At 37.2% G+C, this 16,955-nt stretch overlaps 1 protein-coding gene across 5 annotated transcripts in view; it reads left to right on the top strand.

Moving 5' to 3' along the window:
- Nucleotides 1-16,955, top strand: part of LOC124787781 — a 340,611-nt gene that overhangs the window by 72,111 nt on the left and 251,545 nt on the right. For 4 of the 5 annotated variants that reach the window (XR_007016010.1, XM_047254678.1, XM_047254679.1 and 1 more), the window contains one exon: nt 2,753-2,832. Coding sequence is in view for 3 of the 5 variants with exons in the window: in XM_047254678.1 (XP_047110634.1) it covers nt 2,753-2,832 (80 nt within the window). In the remaining 2 variants the exon portion in view is untranslated. Of the gene's footprint in view, nt 1-69; nt 188-2,752; nt 2,833-16,955 lie in introns of those variants that run through there. The other variant, XM_047254682.1, reaches the window with a different exon arrangement.

Raw genomic sequence — 16,955 nt, 5'->3', positions numbered from 1 at the left:
TTGTCTTCTGCTTGAGCTGTTACAGTGTTGTATCTGTTTGTGGTCCACCAGTAATAACAAAATCTACCATGCAAGAGCTCATGGCTGCATCAAGATCAGAACAGATTTTGCCCCAGAGTTTTTTTGCCATACAGAGGCAACCAGCCACCCGCCATTGGTTGCTTGATGCCAGCCACCATCCGACCAGGTGAGCTCATTGCGGCATATTTTTGGCACCTTGCTGCTCTTGCATTTAAATTGTTCTTTTTTTGTGTAGTTTGATTATCCACGTGAAATAACTTTTATAAATGGAGTGAACACATTGCAGTTATACAACACGTGTAGGTTACTGTGAATGTATGTATCAGTTGTAATTTTGTTATTTAATTTCTAGTATTGAATAGGAGATGCCAGTGATGGGACTGGAGCAGGTATTGCATCTGGGTCTGTTGCTGGGATATGAGCCATCAGGCAAGGGGCTAGGAGCAGGAGAGTGGTAGTGATAGATTAAGAATATTGTCTAGGACTGGCGGGCAACAAGATATCACTGTAGGAGGGTTGGGGAGGACAGTAGCTAGGATATTTCAGGACAGGATGGGAGATAGTCAAAAATGAAATGAGAAATATCTTCTCAATCCCTCCCACAGTGATATTCCACTCCCCCCCCCCCCCCCCCCCTCCAACCTATGAAATATGCTTGTCCATTCCTAGTCCACCCCAGTTCCCATTCCTTGCTACATGGCTCATATCCATGCAATAGACCCAATGCAAGACCTGTCCCATACATCCTTCTGTTACCACCTACTACAATCCTATCACTGGCCTCTCTCACCCCATCCAAGGCCACCTGCGTAAGAAGCTGTGAGATCTACAAAGTTGCAACCATTGTGCTCCATTCTACCTGGGATGACTACTAACAGGCCAACAAGCAGGTGGGAACTCTTCCTACAATATATCCATCGTTCCTGAATCCCCTCTCACCTCAGCCTTTCGTTCTTTCTTTTGCCTACCCCATTCCCAGCTCCCACTGCAGTACATACATCTTCTATCTTGCCAGTACACCTAGAAGTTCTCTCTCTCTTCTCTACCCCCCTCCCCCCTCTCTTTCCTCCTTCCTGTTTCCACCCCCTCTTGATGCTGCTTCTAGCAGCCCACTGTCCTGCCTCACAATTTCCTTCGGTAGTCTCACAGGCAGCACCAGCATCATCCCCCACCCCTAACCTGATCCTCCACCCTCTTTCCTCCACATGCTACGTCTTTAACACTGCCTCATCCAAGCAGATTGCTGCTTCATGAGATGTAAATGCAGTTGCATTTGGACTCCAGTGCTCTGAGACAGTGGTCATGTGTGTGTGAGCTAAGCTGGGGTGAATGTGTATTGTTTTTTAATGCAGAAGAAGGACTTTGTCTGAAAGCTTTAATATTTTAGCAGTATTTTTATTGTGCCTGTCTTTGTCTCAACACTGCCTCTATGTGATGAGTAGCAATATATTCTTCCCATATTAATGTTATTCATTGTTCGTATAAAATGTAACTCAATGCTGCCTCTATATGATGAATAGCAATATAGCCTTCCCATGTTATTGTTATTCATTGTTGATATAAAATGTAACCAAGTCTGACACATTATCCTGAAGCATTTGGAAGTTACATCTTAGGCCTTAGATGTTATTTTCTTCCGGTTTATCAAGCAGTTTCCTGTCTCTTAACCCACTCCCGAACCTTTTAATGTAGCACCAAGACACAAATTACCCCATTACTTTTGTGGTTGCAATTGTGGTGTTTTCTGAAAATAGAGGTAAACAGTTTCTGCATGAGCTGATGTTCCAAATACCATTTATAATGAGGACAAATTATTTGATCACTACTTTCAAAAACCATCCTATGCTAATTGCCACAAGGAAAATCACTTTTATTGAGATAGCTCATTGTTAATGATTTCCAGAACGAGACAGCAGCTAGGGCAGTAATTTTGTTGCTTTATGTGGCTATTCATATGTGAATGTGTGTGCCATTGTGACTGATGTAGATTGAGTTTATTTAAATTGCATACAATTTGCTATAAAAGAGACTTACTTAATTTGCAATTTAATTCTAGCTGTGCTGTGTTTTTTGTGACGCATTCCCCACACTTTTAGCGGAAAGCCTTCGTGACATCATTCAGTCAGCTGTTCAGCAGTTTAGTGACAGGTTGGAACTTGGAAGAAAACCTGCTGTTTCTTATTTAGCTCTCAGGTTACAGTCAAGATCCAAGGGATGTGATAGTTAAAAAAGAGTTTTGTAAATATCATGTTTATGTTGCCAACCCTGTGAGTACAAGATAAAATCAAAGGAATGTCTTAGTACTTAGAACATTTTTTGTTTGAATATTTTAAGAAGAAGAAGAAGAAGAAGAAGAAGAAGAAGAAGAACAAGAAGACTACATAACACTTTTTTTTTAATTTGTTGTATTCTGGTAAGAAAATTCATTTACACCTGTGAATTCAGCAAGTTATTGTAGAAGAATTATATAAAATATTGCATTCTAGTGAAAAAGTGTGTATGTATTTGGGGGCAGGGGGGGGGGGGGGGGTGACATAACATTTAGCACCCCACTCCCTCCTCACACTCATCACTAGGTATGTTGCTGTTGCCCCCCTTTTAGTGCAGCAAAGAAAAGAGTGCTTGGATATGCAACTAATTGCATGAGTAAAAAATGATCACTGTATAAATAAATCTTAGCTCAAAGATATATTTTATGAAGTAATTAAGACTATCTTTCCTCTATTTCCAGAAAGTGGTGTTCTTTGAAAGATGGTGGTGTGTTTTAACAGATGAACTCGATCTCTGCATTCAGGGATTTGTGGAGAACAAGTACGTATGTTTGAAATTTCAGTTGTTTCTGACATGTTGTTTACAATGACTGTCTTTTGTCACATTCAAAATGTTGATTACATTGCTATGTAAATGATTTCATTTTTCTCCTTTTTGTAATTAATCGGTGTATAACTTGTCGTCATGTCCTTTGAAACCAAAAACTTATTTTAGGACATGCAGTTGACTGTTCATTGTGAAGGAAATTTGCAGATTTGTTTTACAAAATTGAACAGTTTAGTTACATAAAAGGTTTCAATAAAGTCACAAAATATACCAGCAGGATCATTTTGGTTGTTTTTAGTTCTGCTAGGTTTTCATTTGTAAGAGTATATGTTGGTTGCCACATGTGAAACTGAAAACCAGTTATCAACTGAAAACCAGTTATCAAATTTTGAGAGAGAAATGAATAAATCACCCACATCATTTTTTATTTATTGTTTTATTGGAAAGAGAATAAAGCCTCGGTTATTCCTATTTTTATGTATGACGTTCCTAATTCATATTGAAATTTGTCCAGAAATGTTCCTTGAGTGAAGGACTGATATGAATATAGCTCAAGGTTAGTTCTGTCTAGCTTTTACAAGATTTTTACTAACCTGCTAGAAACACTGTCATAGAAAAATATTGCTGCTTTAGCAACTTGATGATATTTTTAATTCCCTTTGGTCTTGTGTATTGGATATTAATGACTTTTGGTGGTGTAAACCATCTAATTATCAGTTGTAAACTTTCACGGCTGAAATGCCACAATTATTAAAATATTCCTGGCTATTGTACTGTGGTATTTCCTGATTTCTTTGATGACTTATGTCATATAAGTTCTTGTATTCCATTCGGAACTAATTAAAGAATGGAAATTCCAGGTAGGAATATCAACAATTTAGGAACAAATACATTGCTAATCACTGTAAAGGAGACACGTTAAATTGCAGACAGGCACAATAATATGCAACTTAATGTGTCTTCTTTAAGGTAAGTAGCTATTTGTTTTTTTCTGCATTGTTGGTATCCAGCATTAATTATTTGTTGATCATAGAATGCAAAGGTTACGATATGTACACTGTAACCAAAAGAATAAGTGACTGTTTTCTTGAAAGTGAATGTGTTTTGCAAACAAATCGCTTCTGTTACTTTTGGTTCTTCTTGGAACACTCAAACAGCTTATTGTTGTTCAGTTTCCAGCTCTTGTACCAAAGTCATAATAAAGTTCTAAAATGATAACACTGCCACCATCTGACTGCGTGTTTTTTATTACTTCCCAAATTTAGGCTTTTGAGCCTTTACCAAAGGCAACTGGGAAAAATATTAGTGTATGTTAGGCATGACGAGTTGTCTGGTGTAACTTTACAGATCTGAATGTATCATTTTGTTAGTGATATGTTTGCCAGACATGCCTGACATGTACTGATTTCCCAGTTGCAATGGATAATGGCACAAAAAAAGAAATAATAAAAAAGAACATGTAGGCAAATGGAGATAGTGTTACTGTTGGTGTTACATGTCATTTAGAATTGAAAATGGCAATGTACACCTCTTAGCTCTGCGAGAGATGAAAATAACCATGTGAAGAAAGAGACAGGTTTTAAATTGAGGAAGTGTGGTTCAGAGCAGTAGACTGCCGCTAGGCTTTCTGTTTATGCAGAACTGCCTGCCTAGTGGAAGTGGATAGTCAGCACATTTCTCCACATGCTGTAGTGGGCATATGTTGTTCTGTGCAGCCACGAGTAGGAAGTGTCATGAAAAATATTCGTGGAGAAGACATAATACTTGAATTAAAATGTAAAAATGTGATATATTCTTCAGTTATTTTTGTTCTTCTTGTTGTTGATCTTGGTATGGAACAAGTACTTGAGGTGGATGCAAATGTTTGAATTGAGTTCTGCAAGGCTGGATGATGTAATATGACCAAGCTGTATTGTTAATTGATGAGAGAATATAAGTTTTAAGCGGAAAGAGGTGTTTAAGGTGCTAGATCAGGATTGAGCTCCTTTCAGTATTTTTTTTTTTTTTTAATCGTCAGAGTAGAGGACCCCATCAAGGCACACAAAAGAAGGGAGTCTGGAACTGAATAGCAGGACCACCTTTGGATCGTGTAATAAATAATATAGGTGACTTTATAGTCAATGAAGTTGTGTTGGGCGAGCATGCATGGAATTCAAGGAGTCAAGAAACTTTGACAGCCCCTGTGTGCAGACGTGATACAAACACATCCAGTCTGTGGACAAGTTAAGAACCAAACCAAGTGAAAACAGTGCATATTTTGACCATATAGGCCAAGACAAAGGAAATATGGTAGAAGGAGAGTGGAAGGTCAAAAAAGAACAGCAATTTAAAAAAGATTTTACATTTATATTCGAGGAGAAGTACAGTTGCCAAGGGCAACCGACACCAATAATAAATTGTCTAGCTGTACACATGTAGTAGAAGGAAATGAGAAGAATTGTTAAAGTAATAGAGAGAAACAAATTGCCAAGAATTTGGGAAGGAAAAGAAGAGTGCTAATAAAGATTAAACAGAATAGCACAGTTGATTATAGTAACAAAACTTCAGCACTAAGGACTGTATCTGTGTGACAGAAGAAAAAGATCTCCAATCCGCACACAGTTGGTCTTACAATAAGGAAGATGTCTGGGTGAGTTCTGTGAAGAAGAGTAGTGACAGGATAGCAGTCTATGAACATCGCGCCTGCCTCGCGACTCAGCATGCAGCCTACGGCACCACGCAGTTTCTGGTCGCCAGCCGCACTACAACAGCAGCCTGCGATAGCTGATTGATGTGATGCATCTGCAGATCTGCAGCACACCAGCAGGCAGTTCATCACCAGCGCACAGTTCTCATCTTAGGGTGAGCGGTGCTTAATACAGTTCATTTGGTGTAACAGAGTGAATAGCATCAGTGATTCTGTGATTAATGTTGATGGTACATTCACTGTGCACACGTTGCTTCACATAACCTCAAAAGTAAAAGTCTAATGATGTTAGGTCCGGATCATGGTGGCCATGAGTTAAAACCACCCCTTCCCATTCATCGTGGGGGAAATTCTGTATCCAAAAACTTGCAAACATTGTTGATGTAGTGTGTAGGAGCACCATCATGTTCAAAGATAACACCTGGAAATTGTGGCATTGCCACTGCATTCAACTGCAACATGTCAGGGTAGTTGTTGACGTCATAGTTTGCGCCATGTAGAAAAATTGGTCTAAAACTTATGCACCTGGGCACACCATGTGTTGATTTTAGGGGTGGACGCTCATGTTCAGTGATGGCACAAGGATTTTCAGAAGCCCATATTCTGATGTTACAGTGATGAATATGACAGACATGGATGGAATGTGGCCCCATTGCTATACACAATCTTCTTCATAAATCATTCATCATAATCGATCGCTTTAAGCATATCTGTAACAAACGTGAATTGTTTGGGTCTGTCAGTCAGTTTGATATTGTGCAACAACTACAATTTGTAACCCTAAAAAGAAGACCTTTTTTCAGACCTTATGAACTTAACTTTTTTTTTAGGCCTAATTATCAAGGTTACACACACCCGATTTTTTTTGGGTTTCATTAGGTAGCTATCCTGTACAGCTTCTACAGACTCGGTGCATAGTGAATGCCTACCAGAATAGGGTTTGTCAGCAAACTGCCAGCATCCTTTAACTGGGTCTCCCACCGATTAATGTGTTTTTATAAGCAAGCCACGAAGTACACTAAACTTTTCTCTGTATCGTCAACATCTTGACTGACATGGCCTGATCTGCTGATGGTACATGGTTTGTTGGGTTGCGTCATGACTTACATACACACACACACACACACACACACACACACACACACACACACACACACACACCATTGAATATCATATTACTTAAACATCATACTACTGAAACTCTTAGCCATACTGTCCAATGTAGTGCAAGTTTCAGCCTTTCGTTTCTGTTAGCCACAACAAGCGTTCATAACTGCGCCATGACTTTACAGACCCATTGTACTTGCATGACTAGAAAAATAGCCCTTGAGGGACAGGGAATGAATAGAGAAATTTTTCTTGCAAAGTTGTAATAATAAAACAGAGGAAGGTTTTACGGCTTAAGGTGATAACCTTAATAGTGAAATGCTTCAAAAACAAGAATGTACAACTAAGCCAGAAAATAATAATGAGAAATTAGAAGAGGAGCTAAAGAAAGAGATTTGGGAAACTTGTGAGGTTCTGAAATCAGACATTGAGATAAGGCTAGGTAATAAATTAGACAAAAAACTGTCAGCATTAAAAGAGGAGATACACACTGAAATTTTATGGCAGTGTGACTTGGTGAAGTGTGAAATACACAATCATATTAAAGAGTTACACATTAATGTAGATCAGTTACATGATTTGACTGAGAAGGTATGCAGATATGTAAAGGATCAAATCTCAGAGGCATAAGGCTGTATCAAATTATTAGAACAGAGACCTGAAAATGGTGAACCACTTTGTTCACAAGACACACTTACCAGTTTGGAGGAAAAAGTACAAGAATTAGTACTACAAAAATTTCAAAAAAAGGCAAAGAACTTGGGTAGTATCAAACTTTCTGGGGGATGAGGCTACTCATCAAAACATGGAATTCAAATGATTATGCAATGAATTAGCAAAAACCAAATAAGAAAGGAAAACAATATGTGGGAAAATCCTGTGCCACTAATACATCACTGGAAGAATTTCAGTTAGGAAATATTTTATCCATTTTGGTTAGAGAACGCCACATCTGTTTTCATAAATTACACTTTAGGAGAAATACTGCAATCAGCCCCAAGGTGTTTTTTTTTGTGTCCTAAAATATTTCAAAGTTTTTTATGATTGCATAAATTTACACATATGTATGCTCTATACATTGTATTTACTTCATGAAAAGCCCTCCTGTACATACTATAAGACAGAGGTTTGATTTTCTTTTTCATTCCATGTTGATCAATGAACTAAATACAAGACGGCAGATACATTTGTTTACATCAACATTGATCAACGTGGATTGTAAAAGATCAATCAAACCTTCATCTTGTAATATGTAAAGTACAATTTGTATAGCATATATAAGTATATAACTTTATATAAGTATATAACTTTGAAATCACAAAAACTTTGTTATATTTTTTATATATATATATATATATATATATATATATATATATATATATATATATATATATATATATATATATATATATTTTAGGACGCATATGCAAATCCTTTCATAAACTATGCAATCACAGAAACTTCAGGACACAAATGTAAAACTTCCAAAAAAGTCAATGCTGCTCCCACAGTGTAACTTATGAAAACAGCTGTAGTGTTCTTTCACCAAGGTTGATAAAATAATGTTGTTATTACACTGACAGGTAAAGAGAACTGTGCATGATTTCTGAAAAGTGCAAGCTTCAGCTAATGAAAGTAATACTTGCTGTAGCATTTAACAAAAAGCGTCTAGTTGAAAGAGCGATTCCCAAGTATATCAAAGTGAACGTCAAGAACATCAGTAAAACTGTACATCTAGCAAACGTAAAATGTGAACTGTGTTGATTATGTAGTGAAATGAGAGCTCAGTACAAACAGAAAGTGCTTCTTCATTTAGAACGGAATAACTTGCTGTTTCCTATGTATTTCATATGCATTGTAGGTGAAACTGGTGTTTTCATTAGAACAAAACATCATATCATACCATCCCACAAAGACAAAAGTGAAAATTAAAAACCATAATTATAAGCAAGAAGTCATACAATAACCCATCATCTGATGAAGATTGTTTCTTTGATAGAGTTATCAACTTCGCAACTATTAGTTTCACTCATTCTGCACAAAACCTGCTAAACAAGAGCCCAAAACATAACATTACATCTAAAACAAATAAAAATTAACATTAAAGAAGTAATTGTTAAAACCAGAATTGTGTGTAACATAACTAAATTAAATAATTGCAGTAAAAATGTAGTAGGTAATAAAATAAACAAGCTAAACCAGAAACACACAGTCAAAAACAAGACACAATGCAAATTTTCACAAGACTCAACTGATCTCAGAAAAATAAATAAAAAAACTCCAGGAGAATGAAGCACTTGTAGTGATAATGTGTGAAGACGATTACATTAATAAACACTAGATTTTTTCAGAAAAATAACATAAAAGAAATTAATACCGATCCAAACCTAAAACTACAGGCTAAGCATAAAAAATTCCTCAGAGATTGCAACTTCCTCCTAATCTAAATTGAAAAATCTGAATGCACAATAACATACCCTCCAGCCTCAGAACTTTGATCACAATCATAGATTCACAAAGAATGTTGTCCTGTATGTCTGATTGTGAACTTGTAAAGAGTCCTTACTACAAAATAAGTAAGAAAACTTAAAGAGATCCTCACCAAGGCGTTTACATTTGAAGATAATTTTTGTGAAAACGATAGCTATGAGATTTCAGGAAACATCAAAGACATCCCCATACCACACATAGCCACATTCACATTCTTTGATATAGTTAACTTGTTTACAAATATACCGGTAAAAGAAATGATCTCAGTAATTAAAAATAACATGCTTAAATATAAAAAGATCAGTATACCTGAAATTTATGAGATAGTTAAACTTATAATCTTAATGCTGTCACATAACTAGTTCAGCTTTAATAACAATTTATATGAACAGGAAGCTGACATTGCAATAGGCAGGTGTCTAGTCAACATTTGCATAAATCATTTAGAAACATCCTTTTTAATGCCAATATGACAGTAAAGAAAAAAGTCATGTATTGCAAACACTTGATGGAACTGTAGAAGACATTAATCAGTTTTCAAAAGAGGTTAACAAATCCCACCAAAACATAAAATTTACTGTTGAGCATGGAACTGATAATGTCATAAATTTCTTGGATAAAAAAATTAGTAAATACTACGGTAAATATAAGTTTAAAATGTAAAGAAAACCCACTACAGCGGATACCACAACAGCAGGTAATCATGTCACCCCGAGCAACACATATTTATGTATTATAGGATAATGTTCAACGGATGGAAAAAAATCCCTTGACACTGAAGATAAACTACAAGAGCTAAAAACAATCAAACCAATCACCGACAATGATGGTTACATTTCTGCTACCATCACTAAACATCACACCAGAATTAAAGCAAATACAGTGACAAATATAGCTGTAGGTCCAAATCAAACAGTAATTTAGCTCAAATATCTCCTCAAAACTCTGTGAAATATGTCTGCTTACCATTCATTGGTAAAGCATCATATCAGATTGCAAACTTATTCCATGCAATAAAATATCAAAATTAGTTTTTCTGCAAACAATAAAATGGAAGACAAAATCGTTCACAACTTAAATTCAAAAACTGAAGTATACCACAGGTCTGGCATTTATAAACCAAATTGTTGTGTGTGCCCCAACTTTACCATTAGCCAAACTAGTAAGAGTTTTAATGTACAACATCATGAACACATGGATGCTCTAAGGCTCAACAACCTAAATAAGTCAACTTTTGCTACTCACATTATCCAACATGGAAACACAGAGATAAGCATCAAAGACAACTTAATGACATTTCCTTTAGCCAAAAAAGGAGTACAGATCATTTTATTAGAGGAATTAGAAATGGCCGGCCGGTGTGGCCTAGCGGTTCTAGGCGCTTCAATCTGTAACCGTGCGATCGCTACGGTTTGAATCCTGCCCTCGGGCATGGATGTGTGTGATGTCCTTAGGTTAGTGAGGTTTAAGTAGTTCTAAGTTCTAGGGGATTGATGGCCTCAGATGTTAAGTCCCATAGTGCTTAGAGCCATTTGAACCATTTTCAATTAGAAATATACGGCTGTGTTCACAAGAAACCTGACTGTGTACTGAATGATCAGCTAGAATTAAAAAGAAAAAAATCTGGTATACCTCCAAAATTTCATACTGCTCCTATAATTTGAAATGATAGCAATATTAATTAATTGACAGAGAGAAAATTCTTTGTTGGTCATTACCAGCATCTGTTAAACCTAAATAATTAAATGTATAACTGTATGTAATTATCTGTACTATTAAGAAGTATCTTTGCAGTAGCTCCAGAAGTGTGCCATATCTGTTCACGTATCACAGTCTTTGGCACATCGTATCAGCTGTCAATGTAAACAAATGTATTTACCATCTTGTATTTAGATCAGTTCATTGTTCAATGTGGATTGTAAAAGAAAATCAAACCACTGTCTTATAATATATAAACGAGGGCTTTTCATGAAGTAAGTACTATGTATGGAGCATATATAAGCGTAAAACTATGTAATCGTAAAAACTTTGATATATTTTAGGAAACAAATGTAAAACCTTTTCTAAAGAATGCAATCACAAAAACCTTGTCATATTTCAGGACAAAAATGCAAAACTTGCAAAGAAGTCAGTGTTACCATCTGATGATAGGCTTAGTCTGTGACTAGTAATGGTAGAATAAAATCATTTAAAAATATTTGAGGCTGGTTGCAGTATTTCCTAGAGTGTAATTAGGAAGTAACTTGAATATGTATAAACATTTTTAGTAATTGAAACTGGCGGTAATGTATACTCATGTTCAGAAAAAAACAGAACACCTTGAACAACTAGAGATATGACATTGTTATTCACAGGACATGTATATTAGTATGTTCTGCAGACATGATTAGCATTTGTATCATGTTGGCCCAGAGGTTGGAGGTCAACATCAATATCACGGCACACCACCACCACCTACCGGGAAAATGTGCATGTGGCTTTTGTTGTTGCTGTACACTGACAGTAATGGATCAGTGTGACTTGAGCACAAGCGCAGGATGCAGCACAGATGTATGCAGGAACCTTACCATCCAATCAGTGAGTTTCAAAGAGGGTGCATTATTGGCATGAGAGAATGTGATGCATCCATCCAGGAAATTGATGCTCGTGTGGAACCAAGTGTTTCGGGAGTGCCATGGGTGTGTGCAGAAATTGAGATTGCAGGACAGAACTGCTTCCTCCTCGGCTCTGGCCCAACAGTGGAACAGTGTGACACATTGTACACTATCAGGGCAGACAGTCAGTCACTGTATATTACGGTACGGGTTACATGCATGTTGTCCATTTCTCGAGCTACCTTTGACAAATGTGCAGAAACATGTTAGACCTCAGTGGTGTATGGAACAACGTCACTGGGGACAGGACTGGCATCAGACATTGTTCTCGGATGAATCCAGGTTCTGTTTGTTTGAAAATGATGACTGCATTTTGTTTCACTGCAATCGGGGAGCAGCATCATTGTGACTGCATTCACACAAGACGTACAGTGCGTACTCAAGACGAACATCAAACAGTGGAAAAGTATGATGTGGGGTGCTATTGGGTACAACTACAAATCACAGTTGCTGCTAGCCCATGGCACTGTGACCTGTGTGACCTATGTTAATGACTTGCTGCGACTCATAACTTTGCCCTTTCTGAACAACATCCCAGATTTCATTTTTCAGCAATATAAGGCACAACCACATGTTGCTGCACAAACTTGTACCTTCTTGGTGTCGCAGGATGTCAGGCTTTTGCCGTGGCCCACCAGATCTCCAGACTTTGTCACCAATTGAAAATATGCGGGATATGGTGAAACGACTGGTGCAGTGCTGTGACCCAGTGCTAACCACTACATGTGAATTGTTGAGCCAGATGACTGCAACATGGGTGGCTATACCACAGAATGTTATTTGCATTGTATACAGGGTGTCCCATTTATCTTGACCACCCTAAATAACTGTTTCTCCAGGTGCAAATTACAAAATGTTTCAAGCAAATGTTCTTTAACCGTTAGAGGGGCATCAATCAGCATGATTACCTTCATTGTAGCTTTGTTTTTTACAAAGATATGAACAGCGGTATGACTTTTTTAAATGGCACCTTGTATTTTTTATTCGGTAATTCATTTCCTCTCCTAAAGATGTATTTAAAAATGTATCGCAGTGTACCATTCACTGGAAAACAACATTATTAATTACATAACACTACATTGTTGTTGGCGCTCCCAGCACTTAGTGCAGGTACTTGGGGTAATGGAACACAGCCACATGCTGACATTAACAGAGAACAAATGTAAACATAAGTAGAATGCACACCCGTCATTCTGTCAACCATCATCAGTTGAAGAGTTGTGTGAGTAGAATGTACACCAATGAAGAATAGCTAGAAATGCTACTCATCTATGGGTAATCGAAGTTAGCAGAACAGTAATTGCAATACTGTTTTCTTATGTACGGGTACATTTAGTACAGTAGTTCAGTCTTTTTAATACTGTTGTGTAGAGTAGGCATACAGTAAAGGCGGTCCTTCCTACAAACTCCATCAACATAACATTTCTTTTCTGCGGAACTGTACAGAGAGTGATATCCTGACAAGAACCCACCTTCCTGATGGATTCTTTCTCATCTTGTTGCGACGCTTCAGGAAATGGGAAGTTTCAACCCACGACAATGAAATCGTATTAGCACTTGCACAGACGAAGCTGCCAAAGTTACTGATCTCGCTTCCGTTGCTATGAATCCACATGTGAGCAGACGACAGCTTGAACATGAGATTGGCATTCCTAAAACCAGTGTACATCATATTCTTACATGTCACCAGTTCCATCCGTACCATGTACACTACATCATGAACTGATATATACGCATATGACAGTGTTATGATCTCATGTGGTGCTGGAGGATTATCAGCTGTTTCTTTAATTCTGTCCATTCCCAGTTCTGTTTAAATCTCTTTATTCTGCATCTTTTATGGGAAGACATTTCCGTAAAGGTTTTTAATTACTAATATAAAACTATTGTAATTTCAATCTCATTTTGAAGATGTTTAGGACAATCAGTGTAGAATTGTTTTCTCGTTAGCTAAAATGTTTCTCATGCCCTATTAGTACTACTTGCAGACTATAACTTGGCTCTATCGGCCGTTTTGTGCAAATGTGACTTTGGTGTTAGTGCCAGTGGCATTTCATATGTAAAAACACATGCAAGAGGAAAGAGACATTAATCATTGGTTGATTCATTAGTTTCAAGGCAACAAAACAAGTTGTCTTGTGCTATAGTAGAAACAGTGCCAACACAGTCACAAGTTCCTTCTGAATGGAATTTGAATGGGAGTGGCAAATTACAATCACTTGCTCCTTCTACAGTATCTAGAACTTAAGTTGAAGAGGGTTTCCAAACAAGCTCATTGAAACATTTTTTAGTTATTGATGAGATAGTAAAATCTGAGATTATATGGTATATGAATAGTCATGTCTCATTCTTCAGTGAGAAGTTCTGGAAACATGACAGACATATTCCAAATTATGTTTTCTGACAGCATGATTATCAAAAAAGTACAGCTACACAAGGGTTGGTTGTCACTTATAATTACTTGTGGAGTTGGTCCTCATTTCCAGAATTTCCTACCTAACAAAGTCAGGGAAGTTTGATACTTTTGTGAGTCATATGACGAGAGTTTAAGCGAAGTTGTGCAAAAGGCAAACACGAATTTGGTGGTTTGTTTCAGGGATGAACAATATCAGTTTATATCCACAAGATATTTAACATCTGTGTTTTTGAATTTTGCCACATTTTCTGACTTACAGTCAGGTTTCCTGGAGGATCTGAATGATCTGAATTTGTCACTTAAGAATATAATTCAAATTTATATGGATGGGCCAGATGTGAACTTGAATATGTTGCATGATTTGCAAGCATTTCTGTTCAGTGAAGAAGATAATCAAACACAAATGTTCATTGTGGCATTTGCTCACCTCATGTAGTGAATGAAGCTTTGAAAACTCCTTGTAATAAAAGTGGTTGGAATGTTCTTGAATTTCTTAGGGTTATTCCGTACTTAATGAAGTATTTTCCTTCAAGGAGGATAATCTTCTCAAATATTATAGGGTTTTCGAAGTTTCCTATCAAATTTTGTTCTGTAAGATGGGTTGGAAATGTTGAAGTTATGAAGAGAGCACTTAAAGAACATATTCCACATTTGATGAAGTATGTTGCTAATGTACATAAAAGACCGCCTGAAAGGGGAAAGTATAGCATTGCTTCTTAGTTCATAAAGAAAACTATTATGGAAATGGTGACATCAACAAAAGTCTTTTACTCAGTTTTTGCATGCACATTCTTTGTGCAAAGAAGACATAAAAAATTACAAGGAATGTGAATGAGAAAAGAAGGAATGATTACTGTACAGATGAAAGCAAATTGAAATCAAAGAATTAGAAACAAAAGGAGCAGTTATGTTGAGCGAAGCATCAGAGATTTTGGCACATATAGAAAATTTAATAAAGTGTTATATTTATTTTATTATGACATATTTTTAGAGTTTGTTCTTTTAATTAGTAAATAATAATGTAGGTATCTATATTTGTAAAGACAGAATTTGTAATTTTTATTTGATATTTTCTGTTGTCTTTAAATCAAAATACAATATTTAATATTTTAAAAATGTTTTATTTCATATCTGTTATTTTTTGTGGTCCTCAGGCCTGGTTTGATGAGGCCTATCACCAATTCCTCTCCAATTTATACTTCTAAAAAATAATTAATTATAGATATTCTAAGAATTGTCAATATATACTTCTATAAAAAAAAAAGTATGCTCTAGTGCCAAATTTAGTGAAAAAGTAACCTTGGGAAAAATTTGACTTGAAAAACCAGAAGACCTTAATTTTGAAAATGAATGATTATTAGTTTGGGTTTCACAGATAATGTTTACTAATTTTGCTGTCGCTTCAAATTCTCTGATTTTTTATCCTGTGTTACTCTGTCTACAGGGTCAGATGTTTTGTAAGTTGGCAAATAAAAGTGTATAGTTTTCTGCGTAAAATGCTGTGAGAAATTATTGATTTTACACTATGCGATCAAAAGTATCTGGACACCCCCAAAAACATGTTTTTCATGTTAGGTGCATTGTGCTACCACCTACTGCCAGGTACTCCATATCAGATACCTCAGTAGTCATTAGACCTTGTGAGAGAGCAGAATGGGGTGCTTCGTGGAACTCGCGGACTTCAAACATGGTCAGGTGATTTGGGTGTTACTTGTGTCATACGTTTGTACACAAGGTTTCCACACTCCTAAGCACACCTAGGTCCACTATTTCCAATGCGATAGTGAAGTGGAAACGTGAAGGGACACGTACAGCACAAAATTGTACTGGCTGACCTCGTCTGTTGACTGACAGAGACCGCCGACAGTTGAAGAGGGCCGTAATGTGTAATAAGTAGACATCTATCCAGACCATCACACAGGAATTCCAAACTGCCTCAGGATCCACTGCAAGTACTATAACAGCGGGAAGTGAGAAAAGTTCGATTTCGTGGTCTAGCGGCTGCTCGTAAGCCACACATCATGCCAGTAACTGCCAAACAACGCCTTGCTTGGTGTAAAGGAGCGTAAACCTTGGATGATTGAACAGTGAAAAAATGTTCTGTGGAGTGACGAATCACGGTACACAATGTGGCGACCAGATGGCAGGGTGTGGGTATGGCGAATGCCTGGTGAATGTCATCTGTCAGCATGTGTAGTGCCAACAGTAAAATTCGGAGGCAGTGGTGTTATGATGTGGTCGCATTTTTCATGGAGAGAGCTAGGAGTCCTTGTTGTTTTGCGAGGCACTATTACAGCACAGACCTACAATGATGTTTTTAAGCACCTTCTTGCTTCCCACTGTTGAAGAGCTATTCGGGGATAGTGATTGTAGCTTTTAACACGATCGAGCACCTGTTCATAATGCATGGCCTATGGTGGAGTGGTTACATGATAGTAGCATCCCTGTAATGGACTGGCCTGCACAGAGTCCTGACCTGAATCCTATAAAACACCTTTGGAACACCAACTTCGTGCCATGCCTCACTGACCGACAGCGATACCTCTCCTCAGTAGTGCAGCATGCTGTGAAGGATGAGCTACCATTCCCCAAGAAATCTCCCAGCACCTGATTGAATGTATACCTGCAAGAGTGGAAGCTGTCATCAAGGCTAAGGATAGGCCAACACTGTATTGAATTCCAGCATTACCGATGGAGAGTGCTATGAACTTGTAAGTCATTTTCAGCTATGCATCTGGATACTTTTGATCACATAGTGTATATC

This window comes from Schistocerca piceifrons, chromosome 3 (assembly GCF_021461385.2).
Source record: "Schistocerca piceifrons isolate TAMUIC-IGC-003096 chromosome 3, iqSchPice1.1, whole genome shotgun sequence".
NCBI classification, from domain to species: Eukaryota; Metazoa; Arthropoda; class Insecta; order Orthoptera; family Acrididae; genus Schistocerca; species Schistocerca piceifrons.
The sequence above is the reverse complement of the archived record's forward strand: the minus strand, read 5'-3'. Positions and strand labels throughout refer to the sequence as shown.